Source organism: Podarcis raffonei, chromosome 12, assembly GCF_027172205.1.
Source record: "Podarcis raffonei isolate rPodRaf1 chromosome 12, rPodRaf1.pri, whole genome shotgun sequence".
Taxonomy (NCBI): domain Eukaryota; kingdom Metazoa; phylum Chordata; class Lepidosauria; order Squamata; family Lacertidae; genus Podarcis; species Podarcis raffonei.
Genome location: NC_070613.1, coordinates 27,328,717 through 27,346,137, shown reverse-complemented (window position 1 = coordinate 27,346,137; position 17,421 = coordinate 27,328,717). Strand labels below are relative to the sequence as shown.

At 43.5% G+C, this 17,421-nt stretch overlaps 1 protein-coding gene across 2 annotated transcripts in view; it reads right to left on the bottom strand.

The window, feature by feature from the left end:
- The window catches only part of VPS50 (VPS50 subunit of EARP/GARPII complex), an 85,119-nt gene extending 67,842 nt beyond the window's left edge, over positions 1-17,277 (bottom strand). Inside the window, exons 1-4 of one of the 2 annotated variants that reach the window (XM_053409608.1) lie at positions 17,134-17,277; positions 13,944-14,012; positions 1,731-1,853; positions 1,375-1,446 (exon numbers count right to left, since the gene is read on the bottom strand). In XM_053409608.1, the coding sequence (XP_053265583.1) occupies positions 1,375-1,446; positions 1,731-1,853; positions 13,944-14,012; positions 17,134-17,166 (297 nt within the window). In that variant the 5' untranslated portion in view covers positions 17,167-17,277. The remainder of the gene's footprint in view (positions 1-1,374; positions 1,447-1,730; positions 1,854-13,943; positions 14,013-17,133) is intronic. The other variant, XM_053409607.1, reaches the window with a different exon arrangement.
- Positions 17,278-17,421: the final 144 nt, after the last annotated feature.

The window sequence follows — 17,421 nt, the reverse complement described above, 5'->3', positions numbered from 1 at the left end:
GCTGGCCACGTGACCCGGAAGTGTCTTCGGACAGTGCTGGCCCCCGGCCTCTTAAGTGAGATGGGCGCACAACCCTAGAGTCTGTCAAGACTGGCCCGTACGGGCAGGGGTACCTTTACCCTTTACCTTTTAGTCCACCCAAGCAAGCCAAGCCCAAACCTGTAAGAGATGCAGAATAGCTAGCTAATCCGAACTGGCTAGTTCGGATTGGCCCTCCAGATGTTGATGAACTACAAACTTCATCATCCCACACCATTGGTCATACTTGCTGGGGCTGATGGGATGTGTAGTTCAGCAACATCCAAAAGGTTCCCCACCCCGACCAGTTAAGGAACCATGCGAAAAGCAATTGTTCATACTACACCAGAAGTTGGATCCAGAGATTGCCCTTCTGTGAACGATAGGATTTCTGCCCTTTGTGGAAGGGAGAGCCAAAGGAGGTTCACAATGGAGGAAAGGCAACGTGGAGGCAAATTCCTGATTCCTCCTTTCCCCTGTTGCCCCCGCATGCCAGATGAAGGGATTCCCGTCTTTCCAGAGCAGATTTTTAGGGGGCATGGGAAGTGGGATGGGAAATCAGCAAAAGTCACATTACCCTGCCACCATTTCTCCAACAGGAGTGTCCCATATGTGGACCACTACCATTGAGAAGTCTGGATCCAACCCCATAGAAACAAAGTGCAACACAATCAGAGTCTGCCTTCTCCCACCCTGATTTTTAGATTTTGCTTCAACATAAAAACACACAAAGCTGTCTTATATCAAGCAAGATTACTAGCCCTTATACCACAGGCAACAGTTATCTGAGCTCTCTTTCAACTGGGCATGCTAGGGATTGACTATGGAACCTTCTGCATGCCGGGCCTACGCCAACGTTTCTCAACCTGGTGTGCACCATATATTCTTCAACTTCCAAACTCCCGTTCAACATGGCCAATGGTCTGGAATTATGGGAGCTGGAGTCAAAGAACCTCTGGAAGACACCAGGTTGAAGAAGGCGGTCCCATGCTATGATATAGACCAATAGCTCTCCCCCACGAAATTCCCAATGCACAGGGCTACTAGAGGCTGCCCTTGAAGCAAGGAGGGACACATAAGAGTATCTGAAGAAGGAGGAAAGAGAGCAAGGATTGGAGCACAAGCTAAGGACCAGACAGCAGCTAAACTCGGATAGAAAAGTGGTAGACAGTGGCCCTTGCCTCAGTTAAAATTTGCAGGTCCGCACCGAAATATGTGGCATTGTTTTCAGAGGTTGTGTTAAAGCCATCTCTCTTTTTTTTTTTTTAGTTCTAACAACAACAAAAAAGAGAGAAGTTTATGTGGATCTCATTGAAGGGATTGGAGAGAAGGGGAGAGAAAGCAGTTCCGACTCACAGCAGCTTGCTGTTGCTTTAGTTTGTCTCTGTATTCTTCCAGTTCTTGAAGACTAAGAACAGGAGGCAGCTTCTGCAGGTAAAGCATAAATAAAATCCAATTAAATCCCCTGATATAAACATCACACAATTGCTGAATTATTTAGAAGGCCCAATGAGCACCGCGACAACACCCACCCAGCATCACCACCTTGGGTGCTAGTGGGCTTTGGAGGAGTTCTACCAAAACAACAAAAGGACAGATAGATTTAATTTGAACATTAAAGCAGAAAACAAAAGCAGATTCAGTACTATGAAGCCCAGCATGTGTGTGTACGTCAGAAATCTTTGTCATTCTAATCCAAATAATTCTCTTACCTCCAACTCATACTTAACAATGTCAAAGGAATCACTGGAAAAATAGACTTCTTCAATGCTGTTAATTAATTCTTGCTGAGCTTGAGGATCAGTTGGTTGTTCCCGGAGCTCTCTAAGTTCCTCCTTAAACACACAATAGGTTCAAATAAAGTGTTATACATTGGACAGTGATGTACCGCCAATGCAATTTAGCCTTCCAAAGGATATTCGCAATACAAACTAGGACAGAGGATTAGGTGTGCAGCAAATAGGAACTGTATTTTCTTATGTTTTGAATAAAGAAACACTTTTCGACACTTTGTCTTGGCGAAATGTCGCTACCTTTCTCTCACAATGCAGAATGTTATTCTGTAAACCTTCACTACATCTACTGGCAAATTACGACCAGATTAAGACATGTCACAACCCTAAAGCATATCAAGTTTAGGCCTCATAGCATTACACACACACACACACACACACACACACACACACCATGTATCATTCTATCATTTTTAACCAATTATGCAAAACCTGAAAGTTAAACTGTTCTGCATTAAGAGGTGCCTCACAATCTGAGGCCCTAAAATGTAGCTTGCTTAGTTTGTGAGTAAATCTGTCACTGCCATTGGAGGAAAGCGGGTTTCCCTTCAGGCCTTCCAAAGTTCAAGCACTGACAGTTGAGGTTCCTCAGAGGCAGACCCAGAAGCAATGTGTCCCCACTTCACTAGGGCATGGGACAAATGTCTCTCTCACACTCTCTAAATGGTTGCCAGACCAATCAAGTGAAACTTGAGGTGGCACCATCGACCACCTAAGCCACAGGTTGTTCCAAACCAATCTTGCCCCCCTTCTAATAGCAAAGGAAAAAAAGATTTTCGCTGTCCCACGCTGCGTACCTTACGCAACCCTGTGTTTAAAGGGAGGCCAACATAAGCTAGAGACAGTTGCCTGGACGAGTTTTCTTTTACGCTGGCTAAACATTTGTAAAGATAAGTAAAGATACTTTACTTAGCAAAGTTCTGTCAGACTCCTTCCCTTCCCCAGGGCTACAACTGTTTTGCACAAAGATACGGCAACTTGGGCTTTCAGAGGATCTTCTGGGTGCTGCGGCTTTCCCAATGGCCAAGGCCATGTTAAAAACTAGGCTGTGGGACATAGATCGCCAGGAACTAATCTCAGCTGCAGGAAAAACATGTTCCCCTCTTTATTTTTGACTCTCTTGGGCGCAGGAATTTAACCTCAATTATTTACAATTTTTGTTTGACCCGCAAGAAAGAAGGGCTTTTTCACTGGCTAGGTTCAATTCTAATCCTTCTAACCTCCTTTGGGGTAGGTTTGCGGGTATGGCAGAAGGAGACAGCATCTGCCCATGCGATGCCCACCTGCTGGAAACTCTAGCTCACATGGCCCTTAAATGTAAAATGTATGATGATCTCCGCCAACAATTTCTAGACCATCTATGTATTCCAACACGGAAACCAGAGACAGAGGTTATACGCTTCTTATTACAGGGGAGCTCACCAAGACAGTTGCTAAGTTCCTCTATTTGATTTTTTGTCGCTGAAGTACGCTACAGGATCCTGCCCTTGCTGGAGACCCACAGAAATGAAATAGATTGCTCGCCTCTTCTTCCCTTTGGCAAATGACTGTACTGTTGAAATGGCGATGAGATTGCACTGGCCTATTTATTCTGAGTGTTTGTGTGTGGTGCCAATAGAGGTTTGATGAGGATGATGAATAGCAAAGGGGGGAAAGGGGGGCCCTACATTTGCTGCTCTCTGTTGTCCTAAAAAAAACTGACCTGCTCTATTAAGGCAAAATGAAACAGTGGGATATTCTGCTAATCTTCCAGCAGAACACGGAGGGCCGATTTCGGCAGCTCCCAACACTATCATTATGTGGCCGTGCACCTACACATACAATTATATATCTCATTAGTACGGCAGCCTCTATGCCGAGCAACAGTAAAGTTGCTAGCGGATAGTTTTAATATATTTTATGAGACACAGAGATATTTAATTTGTCACTTTTCAATTTCACACAGCTGCAGAACACATCCAACATGTTACTTGAAAACAGAATAATAGTTCTACAACATCTCAGATTTAATTAACAGTACCTGAATATTTAATAGACCTCTGCCTGAAATAAAAAAAATAAGATTTTCTCTAGTCTAATCATCACAGTACGATTGCATAAAACATTAATTTGACTGCTCTAAAAGCTATTCCATTAATTTCTCAACTTGAGCTCACCGTGCATGACTAATTAACAGCTTAACCAAAGAGAAACCAATCAAGAAATAGACAGAAAGCAGCAATCGCACAACGATCAGTTCACATGTAACACTAAGCAAACCACAGGGGAGAGAGGCTCCATCTCCTTGGTCATTTTGGTTGTCCTATTCTGAACTTTTCCCAACTTGACAATATTCTTTTTGAAGTGAGGTGGCCAGTACACAGTATTCCAAATGCAGACACACCCTATAATGGCACTATATTGGCAGTTTTATTTTCAGTTCCTTTCCTAATGATCCCTAGCATGGAGTTTGCCTCCTTTTTTGCAGCTGCTGAACACTGGGTCAACATCTGCATCAAGCTATCCAAGGTGTCATTCCTGGTCAGTCACCACCAGTTCAGATCCCATGAGAGTAGATGTGAAATTAAGATTTATTTATTTTTGTCCTGGCATGCATCAAAATTGTGTCTGAGTTTGCTTTTGCTACTGCAATGATACAGCAAGCCAAGTCATGGTTTCATTTAGCCTTATATCTGAACCTAAGCTGCAGTTAAGGTTTGTCCTATTAACGGCCTCAAAAAATAGCATGGTGGCAGCAGAACCAGAGGAAAAAGGCAGATGCAATCTCCTCTCTGAGAATATGCCCATTTGCACATTCACACTAAAATGCACATGGAAGTTAAACACGAACTGGGCCACTAAAACCTCAACATTTGCGCCAAAATGGAAAGGTGTGACCATTCTATGTATTACAAGACTCCTATATAGGAAGTCAAAAATATAAAGAGCAAATTACAGAGTCAATTGGATCCTTAACTGAACAGAAAAGAGAAGCTAAAAAGAACAATAAAAGAGGACTTGAACAACGTTTACATGCTGCTACTTTTTCTAAAGCAGGGGATTTTGTAAAGCAGGGGATTCACAACAGGAGGGAAAGAAGAAAAAAGCAGTACTGTATACAAACTCACAGAGTGCTCTGCTCCCACTAACACGAACACTGGCATCGGGTGGTATGGAAAATGCAGCTCTGTCCAAAGCAGCAAAACAAAACACCTCCAAACCCAAAATAATCTCTCTCCCTACTGTTAACAAGTGGGTGCAAAGGCATTGCTATTTTTTAAACGAAAGTGCTTGTACACCCATCCATCCATCATAATAAATTGGGCCACAAAGGTCCAATGCCAATGTAAGTTTCCCATTGTTAGAGACTGCGCTTATACAATTTCTCTTTCTCTTTCCTACTTTCACTTCCCACCTGAGATCAAAGTCTTAACTGCAGACCAACTGCAGATGCAACTACCTGTTTTGCAGCCTTGTGCGTTGATGTTAGCGCGAACAACAGAGTTCACGGTATTGGCCTAACAACATGTTCTCTTATACCATAGAGAGTCTTGGGGTACTATCTGCAGGAGATACCTCAATAGCATTAAACAGGGGAAACTACATTTCTAAACCCCAGGAACAAGAAAACTTTCCTTGTGCCAAAACAGCTCAGAAGTTATTTCTAAAGACCCAGGAAACCAGACATGTTCTTTGTTGAATGGAAGGATGTTGACACATCTCATTTCTCCTCTCCCTGATCCTTGGTCAGGAAACATGAAGGCACCTCTCTTTTCTCATGCTGCCTACCAGAGTCAAGGCTGAGAGGCTGGTCTTAGCAGAAGGAGGGAAAGATAAGAAGCACCTGAGGGGCAGAGGAGAATAGAAAAATGGGGCCAAGCAGGATGGTCTGCCCTCCCTGAAAACAGTGAGCAGCAAATTGCCCAGGAGGACAATTAAATGAACTATAACTATTCAAGTGGTGAATTTGCAAAGAAATGGGGGCTTAACTTGATTGCGGGGGAGTTAAGATTTAGAAGTGCTTTTGATTCAACTACACATCGCTAGACATAAAAACAGGAGAGCAAATTCAAATAATTGCCAACTGGTATGTGAATCTATTTTTTATGCATCATCTAAAGTTTCAGGAATTAAACACACATACTCCTCTGAAACATTCTGAGTGCAGGTTCAGACTTTGGCTGTCTCAATTAGTTATATTAATGTGCCATCTTGTGGACGATCTATGAAATTGCAATTTCAAAAAGCAATGCTAATACAGTGGTGCCTCGCAAGACGAACGCCTCGCAAAACGAAAAACTCGCAAGACGAAACAGTTTTCCGTTTTTGAGTCGTTCCGCAAGACGAATTTCCCTATGGGCTTGCTTCGCAAGAAGAAAGCCCATAGGGAAATCTCCGGGGACCTTTTTTAAATGCTGGCGGTGGGGAGCAAAGCCTTTCGCCCCCCGCCGGCCTTCAGAAGAGGTCCAGGAAGGCCGGCGGGGGCCGAAAGGCTTTGCTCCCCACCGCCAGCATTTTAAAAGCGGTCTGGGATAGCAGGGCTTTCCCGCTATCCCGGACCGCTTTTAAAATGCTGGCCATCGGGAGCAAAGACTTTCGTCCACCGCCGGCCTTCAGAAGAGGTCCTGGACCTCTTCTGAAGGCCGGCGGGGGGCAAAAGTCTTTGCTCCCCCCCCCCCGCCTGCCTTCCCGGGACAGCGGAGACTTTTCCGCTGTCCCGGGGCGATCTTAAAATGCTGGCGGGCGGCAGCGAAGCCTTTGCTGCCGACCCCCAGCATTTTAAGATCGCCCCAGGACAGCAGAGAAGTCTCCGCTGTCCCGGGGCTTTTAAAATGCTGGGGGTCGGGAGGAAAGCCCTCCTGTCCCCGGAGCTTGCGGGGTGGGATGTGGGGAGAAGGGCTTTTCTTCCCACCGCCAGCCTTCAGAACAGCCTTCTGAAGGCTGGCGGTGGGAAGAAAAGCCCTTGTTCCCCCCCCCCCCAGCCTTCAGAAGAGGTCGGGGGACAGACTGTCCCCGGACCTGGTCTGAAGGCGGTTTCCATAGGAACGCATTGATTGATTTTCAATGCATTCCTGTGGGAAACGGTGCTTCGCAAGACGAAAAACTCGCAAGAAGAAAAAACTTGCGGAACGAATTAATTTCGTCTTGCGAGGCACCACTGTATTTTGGTTTCTTAACACAAAGCAAAGGTGATGTTCAACTTCGCAGAACGGAAGCTTCTACATAGCTCCACAGTAGCAACTCCTAATATATTTTTCAAAAATCTGGTGGAGTGAAAATCCATGGACCACAGATCCTACAAGTGCCCCCAAATTTAACAATGGCCCATGAATAAATCCACTTGATTCTGGCAAAAGGATACCAAAATTGCCACCTTCTAAAACCAACCAATTATCACCCAGGGGTTCTTCAGAATCTAACACATATCTATTTAGCATAGTGGCTAATGAAATGTATCCATCAGTGACTGAGGTGGATAGAAATTTGTTTTATGGTGGATTTTGTTTTTTGTTTTTTACTATTACGGTAATTAGATTTCGATTTTATTTGTTTTAAAAGTATTTTCTCCCCTTTGGTTTAAAAAGAAATCTAGATTTAATATAAACATGTTAAAACATGTTAACAAAAATATTTAATGCCTTTAAAGTGAGACATGAACAATAAAACATGTGCAATGACAATAAGTTGCTTTTCTTTGTAATAGAGAGAGCTGGGGAGAGCGGAAAATATCGGCATTCTGAGGTACAGCATTATGACCCAAACAATAAGTGTGGTATTCTTGTGGGCTTCCTAATAAACCTAGGGATTAGAAAGTCAACACAGGCACAATTTTTTTTAAAAAATGGTACCCTGGATCACACAAGAATAATTCACCAGGTCCAACTGAGTGAGCCTGTTTGACTATTGTGAGTGACCCTGTTAGTCAATGCCCTCAAGCTATTGGAGCTTGGCAATGTTTTCAGGGACAGGCAACCCCCAAATTGTGTGTCACTTCAAGAACCATCAGGGCTACCTCGTCCCATTCTCAGAAGCCCCTTCTGTACCCACAAGTACAGGTCTTTAAGCAGAGGCTTGACAACCATATGTCAGGAGTGCTCTGATGGTGTTTCCTGCTTGGCAGGGGGTTGGACTCGATGGCCCTTGTGGTCTCTTCCAATTCTATGATTCTAAGAGATCCTCTCGATTTCTAAGACCCTTAGAGTCATTTTGCCTTTGTGATAGAGATCTTGGGGTAGCGGAATGATGTACAACTTCAGAATTGTGAGAATGCACACAGTTGCAGAAACTGCTGTGAACGCTGCTGGATGCACCTGACCTTTCTCTACATCAGGGCTGGGGGAACAGTGTTCTTGCTCTCCAGTTCCCATCAGCCGCAGTCAGCATGGCCAAGAGTCATAAATTATAGGAGTTGATACTCTTACTTAGGGTTGTGGGTTTGAGCCCCAGGTTGGGCACAAGATCTCTGCATCCCTGTTCCCCATCCCTGCTCTGAAGATGGATAGGTAAAATCATGAGGAGCCTACACAGTCCCAAGCATAAACCAAGCCTTTCAGTAAGGAAGGTATGAAGTTATCCTAGAAGACTGATCCATCAACAATGGCACAGATATGCCTTCTGCTGCGTTCCTGCTCAGCCTCAAAGCACCGTTGTGGATTTCCATCCTACTGAATTACCTCCGCAGTCCCCAGCCTGCTCATGAAAGTGACTCACTTTTTTTGCTGTGTTAATTACTAGCTTTTTCATGTCTCAACATATTAACACCCTCATGGGTGAGCAGGTAAACAAAACAGTCATTATGATTTACAGGGTTGCCTCTGATCTAAACGAACTCTGCAAGCAGTTAATTAACAATCCTCAGGGATTCTGACCACCAGCTTCCTTGGGTACACAGAGAGGTCTCCAGATTTTCCTGAACTACAATTCCCACTACCTCTAATTATTGGCCATGCTTGCTGGAGCTGATGGAAGCTGCAGGTCAGCAACATCTGGAGGGGCAAAAATTTGCCCATACCTGTTTTGGGTAAAAGAGTTAGCAGTAAGGAAAGATGTCGGAAGCTGCTGGCAACAGTTTTTACTGATTTTTTGTTTAAAACTCAAACATGAGTTTTACAAAGGAGTTTTTCATCACCATACAATTTTTAAACCCCATAAAGAACAACACCATGCCATAACAATTTCAAGTGCAGAATATAACTAAAACCAGTGCAAGCTACAAAAAGGAATTCCCAGCATCACATTAAAACCAGTGTACTCAAAAAACGCACAATTAAAACTGACAGTATAAATGTGGGTGTGTCTTTTAAGCCCATTCAAGGAGCAGGGATAATATGAGATCAAATTCCAAAACTCTGCAGGCAACTTGCTGATAATTCTCCTTTCAAAACAGCTTTCTCTGCACAGAAAGCCTATGGACTTCACAGATCCTAAGATGTCAGTATTGTCCAGCAGACAGTGTGGACTCGGTGAACCTGCCATGGATACTATCTGACAAAAACAACCACCACAACACTCATGAAACCCATGAAAAGAAAAGAATTAACAGGCGTCATGCTTGCTGAAGCAAGAATAGCTGAGGCTTTCCCCCCATTAACTACAATTAGCGATCCAACTGCTGGGAAACTGTGATTTACAGACAAGAACACTTGCTTGAAGGAGTGATACCATCTGGGTGGATTAGCAATGTCTGCACGTTCTGCCCAGGAGGACGTTGTTGGTATGGCCAGAAAACTTACGGTTTTCTGAATTAAAAAAACTAAACTGATAACCTCAAAGTGCTTTTTATTTGGCTAACTAATCCATATTTCCTAAATCCTCCAAAGCAAGAACCAACAGGTGATTAAGTTAACACATTTTCCTGTCAATCCAGTCCTGTGCATTTTCTTTACAATTTAAAAAAGCAACACAAAACCCACAAAGGATGTCCAATCCTATAACATAAAAAGTGATAGGTAAACCACTACCACACATACAAAAAAGTAGATGGGAAAAATAGATCACCCAATGATGAGCAAAGCAGAATTTTGAAATTAAAGGTATGAAACACTGAGGAAGGAAGGAAGGAAGGAAGGAAGGAAGGAAGGAAGTTGATTTTAAATCTGGAGCCTCTAGAGTTTCTTTTTTAATTCAGCATGCCTCATCCTCTTTAACTAAAGGCCACAAAGCAAACGTAGCCCAACTACCCAAACCACATTCCTAACTAGCATGAAGGAACAACAAAACAAAGGGTTCAGGTGGCTTCGCCAAGCCACTTCCTCAACCTGCCTCCAGCTGAACATGAATGTGTTGCTACAACAAATGTGTGATAAAGCCTAAGCAGCATTCTTGTGCCAATGGATGGTAACAAGCATTATGCTCCCTATTCTAAGCAGCCACCATCACAAGTTAAGGACACAGTGGCCCAGCAGTTCAGGGGGAACATGTTTGTGTGTACATTCAAGGAGCCGGAGAGGAGTTGCCTTCTGCTGGTGGACTCTGGCCAATGGGGCACAGAACCTAGGAGTCAGACCGTTGGGCCATCTGGCTCAGTACTGTCGACACTGACTGGCAGCAGCTCTCCAGGATTTCAGGCAGGGATATCTCTCCCAGTTCTACCTGAAGATGCTGGAGATTGAACCTACAAAGCAGATACTCTATTACTCTGCTATGGCCCTTCTTTTCAAAAAGGTCAGACATGATGGGAGTTGTAGTTTTAGCAACATCTGGAGGTGCTTCCCATTCCTTGAAGATTAAAGACAGTAAAAACTCTTGCTCAAGCTTTCTTGGAAAGTCCTCTTATTTTCTGTTAAGGTTCTCTCTTTTCTGGCTGAAGCCATTAATACAACTGTGCTCTTTATACGCTGTCCCAAATTACTACAGTCCAAAGAGGATTTAGCTCATTTTTTATCATAATGATATCATGATGACATTTTAATGTGTGGTCATGGAACTATATCAGGCTCTATAGCATCTGTACACCAAAAGACATAAAGAGAAAAAAACAGGAAAACAATGTGAAAAATGGGGAGACCAACCTAGTTCCATCCATCAGCAAGAGAAGGACTAGCTGCAGGGAGTATGCTTTCCCTGCAGGAAAGAGCGCTAATAAGAATATTGTAATTAGAAGTAGTGGCTGAGTTTAGTTTTTTCCTCCTCCCTCCCAATCCTTTTGCCTTTCACATCATGTATTTTAGCTACTAAACCTGAGGGCAAGGCCTGTCTTATTCCTGATTGTTGCACAATGCTTTCGGAGCCTTTTTTTTAAAAAAAAAATGAGAAGCAGGTAAAAATATCTGAAACAAATGTACAGTCTACATATGAGACTTATACTAGATCAAAACTGGTGACAGCAAAAGCCAAGTTGTTGCGATCCAGCAAAATTCTGCATAATCTGGCAAATGCTTGTTGATTTCAGGAAAGAGTGGAATGAGTACCAGAATGTCCTTTTTAAAGGAGTCGCTGAGTACTTATAAATGATACCCAGTCAGGGCAGTGGCTCATCTACTGCATTACTGCTCATTAAAATTCACAGCAGCTTCCCAAGATTTCAGACAGAGCTACCTTTTGCGGTCCTCCTCACTGGAGAGTGAACATGAGACCTTGAATATGCATGGCACACCATGTACCCTCCACTGAACTTTGTCTCTCCTTGCTCACTCGGGTATTCATTTCTGCACAGGCAGGCATGAAGATTTCCTCACACAACGAACGGTACAGCCAAAGAAACTGCATATTCTTCTAAGTGCCAACATGGGTGGAGAGTGCCAACAGGGCTGTAGCCAAAACAGACCCACTGAGAATCAAAAAGGACGTATCAACATGCTTGGAAGAATCCTTTTCACAGAAACAGAAACAAACAAACAAAAACGTTAAAGGCGGAGGGGAACTGATCGTGCTAAGTGACCACAGAATGTAGAGTGCCTGTTGGGAGATGGAAAAACAGGGGAGTACAGTGGTACCTCGGGTTAAGTATTTAATTCGTTCCGGAGGTCCGTTCTTAACCTGAAACTGTTCTTAACCTGAAGCACCACTTTAGCTAATGGGGCCTCCCGCTGCCGCTGCGCCACCGGAGCACGATTTCTGTTCTCATCCTGAAGCAAAGTTCTTAACCCGAGGTAATATTTCTGTGTTAGCGGAGTCTGTAACCTGAAGCGTATGTAACCCGAGGTACCACTGTATTCTGGAAGTGGGCATGACTGGCTAGAAAACTGCACACACAGCCCAGAAATGGAAAACATATAAAGTCCCTACCAGAGAAGAATAGCAAATTAAATTGTTGGACTATGCTGAAATGGCAAAACTGACCGGAAAGCTCAGGAACCAGGAAGATCAAAACTTTAATAAGGAATGGGAAAATGTTATAATTTATCTTGGAGACCACTGTAAGCAGTTGAAAACACTAGCAGGATTCCAATAACACTTGTCATGTAACAAGAGATATGGTCATAAAGCAGTTATTAAAAAAGGGGGATTATTGAAAAAAAGATGCAGTAGAAAACGTTTAACAACAGAAACCACGCAGGGGAAGGTGGGAAGTCCAAAGATTCGGAGGAATCTTTTAATTGTGGATGTGTTGTGGTATTATTATAATTTTAATTTTGTAAAACCAAATAAAAATTATTTGAGAAGTAAAACTGCACACACACACACCCCTTACTCTTGAATAAACAGCAAGTGAATAACGCAAAGGAGAAACCTCTGTTCCTCCCACGAAAAAATCAAAAATAGAATCAGGGATCTATTTGTATTGACTGCACAGACTTGTATCGCACACAATACAGTGGTGCCTCGCAAGACGAAATTAATTCGTTCCGCGAGTCTTTTCGTCTTGCGATGTTTTTCGTCTTGCGAAGCACGGTCCGTCACAACTGCGCCTCTTCAAGCGGCTTTAAGAAAAAAGCGAACAAACTCGCAAGACGTTTTCATCTTGCGAAGCAAGCCCATAGGGAAAATCGTCTAGTGAAGTGACGCAAAAACCGAAAAACCCTTTCGTCTTGCGCGTTTTTCGTCTTGCGGGGCACCACTGTAATCCATGGACTTTCTAAGCAACTCACATAAGAATAAAAATAAATATCAAATGATTCAGAGACTAGGAGCACTAAAGCAGCCTCTGCATAATACAGAACCAAAAGATCAAGATCTAAAAACTGGAGCTCCAAAAGTTCTGAGCAAATAAAGCAATCTTCCCCTGATGCTTAAAAGACAGAGTGTCACCCAATTGGGTGCCAAAACAAAGAAAATCCTATCCATCCCACATAATCTCTCAATGTGGGGGATGGAAGAAGGCTATACACTAATGATCTCAGAATTGTGAGGCAGGGAGAGATACATTTGAAAAGAAACATCCCCTCCTGTTCTATTCCTGCCCAATCTAACTTCCTCCTTTGAATGAACAGCCACAGAAGGTTTATTCATTCATCAAGTGTATGGTGTGGTTTGTTGCAAGCTCTGAGGCAGAGCACAAAAAAACAAGAGAATACACTGTCATTGGTTTAAAGGACATCTCTTTTTAAAGAAAGCTCACTGCTCATTAACACAATGACACAAAGCCCAAGAGAACCACAAAATAATGACAACAGCAAAAACCCATCTCTTAAATTGAAAGAGGTATCTTTTGCTGAAATATTATAAGAAATAAACCATGTACAGTTCAAAGAGGCTACCAGTGACTAAAAATACATCCTTCAAGTTAATAGGGAAACTTGTTTCACTGGCTTACACAACCTACCAGAGATATACATCATAGTGTAGACAATGGAAAATAGACAAGGGGGCAGAAGGGATGAGGGGCAACTACCCAAACATCTTCTAATACTTCCTGCTAGCCCAGAAGCAAGAAGAGAGACTTTGAATGGTTGCCCAGAAACTACATGATTCCCCCTGTTTGCTTCCTCTTTTCCACCCCAGTTTAGCTCTTGCTGAGCTCAGTTGGCATGAAACTGATCAGAAAGAATGCAACAGGCAATAGCATGGCCTTACTTTAAAATGGTGGGAAACACAACCAAGACTCACAAAGCACACCAGGGCCTGCTAGCAGCCTTCCACAGGCCACCACTGAAAACAATGTGATAAGTTAACATTGCAGTTTGAATAAGGAGCGATCACAAGTACAAGAGAACAAAAAATGACAGAAACTATGATAGTTCACAGTACCTACTAGAATATATATCACCATACCTTGCTTGGAATTCGGAAGTTCTCCAGGGGGCTCAGATCATGAATACTCTCCTGAGGACTTTTCAGGCCCTTAAGGGAGGAAAAGACAGCTTATGTCACACAGTCCGCAACCTCCACAGAAATACTTCAGAAATACTTTGGTTTGGACTCAGTCTGACCCTTATGTTTCCCTCCCTTAGGGTTTTGATTCATGGGCTACTTTTAAAATGAGGCTGCATTTTAAATTGCATTTTAACCTGTATTTTAAATTGGGCTCCCCCCCCCTATTATGTTTTTACTGTAATTTTACTGGTGTTAGCCACCCTGAGTCCAGCTCTGGCCAGGGAGGGCGGGGTATAAATAAAAATATATATTATTATTACCCACAAATAAGTTTGAAGAAGAGTGTGTGTGTCAGCCATTTATTGCAGCCATTGCCAATCTGATGCCCTCCGAACATTTTGGACTACAACTCACATCAGCCCCTGTCAGCACAGCCATTTTAGCTGGGACTTGTGGTCAAACAACCAGTGGGCACCAGGCTTGTGAAGGTTGATTTATTGGCACTCTGCAGTAAAATAACTTGATTCCTGCACTATGGGGGGTTGGGATCTTGGGGTCCCTTCCTCATCTACAGTTCTATGATTCACCTGAGTTCAGTGCTGCTGCATTCCCAGCTTCCAGCAGCTCTGGATCAAACAAGCGTCTGATTTGCTTTCTCCTCTGCTTCCAATCTGGAGCTCCCCATTTTCATTCTATCAGTCCCACTAATGACTCCTTGGTCCATTTTTGAGGCAGAAGAAGGTTGCCACAACCCATCCATATTGCTCCTCCCCTGCGGCTGAACCACCTTACCACCCATCCCCAGCTTTGGATCCCAGTTGTGAACATTGCAGTTGTCGGACTAGAGGGCTCTTGGAGTCCCTTCCAACTTCCAACTGTACAATTCCATGATTCGACAATTTCCTGAAACGAGTGACTATGTACGGTACCAGGTCATACCTTTAACAATATTGCACCTGAAAGTTATTTGAAAACACAGTAGGCTCTGTTGTCCTAATCAGGCAGCTAATGGTATAACAAGTGTGAAAAAGACAATGCTGTCTACATGGCACTGGCTGCCAATAAGTTACTGGGCGAGATTCAAAGTGATGGTACTGGTGCACAAGGCCCTATACAGTTTGAGTCCTGAATACCTAAAAGATTGTCCCACCCACTGCATACCAATCACTGTGTTCTGCAGATACCATTCTGTTAGGGAGTCCATTCTGTACTATGTCCTTTAGTGTGGCAACACCTACCCTTTGGAAATCCCATTATATTCTCTATTGCCTATTCTCAATATTATATTCTCTATATACAGTACATTATATTCTCTATATTCTCATACTGAGCACCTGCTAAATATGTTCCTTTTTCAACAAACCTTCTAAATCATGGAACCTTCTTGATTCCAGCTGCTATCTGTATTGGATCTGAAAAGATCTTATGTGCTATAATTGCTTTAAACTGTAAATTTAAATGTTTTACATATTCCATGGTTTAACTGTTTTATATATGTTTTTATTATATTGCAAATTGTTTTGGGATGCCTGTGTAAAGCAAATCATTAACAAAATAGATATAGTAATGGCCGATCCCAAGGAACAAAGAAACAACATTTACTGAAATAAATTCTATTGTCTAACTCCATAGTATTTAAATTTAATATATATATTTTAAATATATATGAAAAGCAATATACTTTGAGAAGCAAAATGAGAGCAGCCTAATCCATTGAAGTACTGAGGACATACTATGTCATCCCTTTAATAGCAAAATCAGAACTGGACACACAGAGATATTCCACTTGTTTCTCTCATGCTTCTCCAAGCAAGCATAGCTCTATTCTTTTTCAACTGGGATCTTTCCGGGACCAAATCATTGGGCAGTTGCAATCCCTTCAGAGCATTACATTTTGCAAGTTGATCAATGTAGCCCAGTCCACACACACTCCTGAGGAGGGAGAAGAGGTTTCCTCTAAGGTTTATTGTGCCTTTATAGAAAAACCTACCTCACATGAAACAAATTACCATAAAAACAATAGCATCTGTTTTACAAAGTTTACGGTCAGGTCATCTCCTGTGCTACACTCCCCCAGAAAACCTACAACCTCATTGTACGAGTTCACCAGCTTGGTAGGTCCTAAAGTCAGCTTTACTTGCACAGATAACATATGGCTCCTTCTGTCATCAAGCACAGAAAAAGCAATTGACAAGTATATATGGCTCCCAAACACCAATACCATTACATCACCCATAGAATTCAATGGATGGGAGAAAACCTCAAACCGACCAATCCACGGTCCACATGGATAACAGAAAATGTATCTGAAGACCAGGTCAGTCCCTAAGCCTAAGGATTTGGGAAGCATGCATTAAGGAAAAAATGTGGACAGCCCAGAAGGTGGTAGCTTTCCCCTTTCTTTCAGGAAAGCCCATTCCTATCTCCTTCATTCACCAACTCCTTCCCACAATGTGTCCCATTCATTCATTCAGAAATCCTTCTCCCCACAAAGAAAGCAATGGAGAGTACCTAGCTAATTTTTGCTCAAAGCAGACGTAGACCCACTTGAATCTGAAGGGCCTTAGTCATCATGATCTTCAATCTACTCTGGATGTGACCAGCAATGGATTCAACGCCAATGCATGGCAAGTTCCCATCCCTGTTCATTCTTACTGGAAAAGATTCCCTGCCCTCTCGGAAGCCCCAAGAAAACTCGACACTTGTATGCTTGCGAATTCCTGCCTTCCCCCTCCCCCACACCCCTAAAGAGGCTGAAATTTCCCTAGGAAATTTCATCACAACAATCCAATGAGGCTACCACCTTATGGGCATGTCCCATTAAAAAGACAACAGGATTTCCCTGCAAACACGCACAGAAATTGTGGCGCGTGTATTTTAAAGATTTCCCGTGTCTTTCTTTATGCGACACATTCACATGGTCACCCTGCCGCTTATTCCTATCACCCAAATGCCGCCCGCGTCCAAAGCCTTCCTTTCAGTTACGGGGATTCTGGCCTTGTCCTACAACCGCAAAGACCCCCCTCCCACGACGCGGGGACTCTCCCACCACCCGTCCTTTGCACCGCCGGCTCCGCTCTTTCCCGCCCCTTCCTCGCCGCCCGTGCAAAACCTCCGCGCCCCCACCCGCTTGCCCTCCCGGCGGTACCTGTCGGGTCATCAAAGACTTGATCTTCTGCATGGCAACGCAGCGCCGGCCACTTCACAAGCTCCTGTCACCCATCGCGCTCCGCTCCCTCCGACACAGGGAAGCCATTTTGTACATCACGTGATACGCTCTTTCGCTTCCCTGTTGCATTATGGGATCGGTAGTCCAGGAAGGACACGCTCCTTCCCACACTCTGGACCTGAAGATGTAGATACACTACAACTCCCATCACGCTCAGCGGGACGTCTCTCCGCTCATCTCGCAGAGTAGACGTTCCAGGACGGAGAA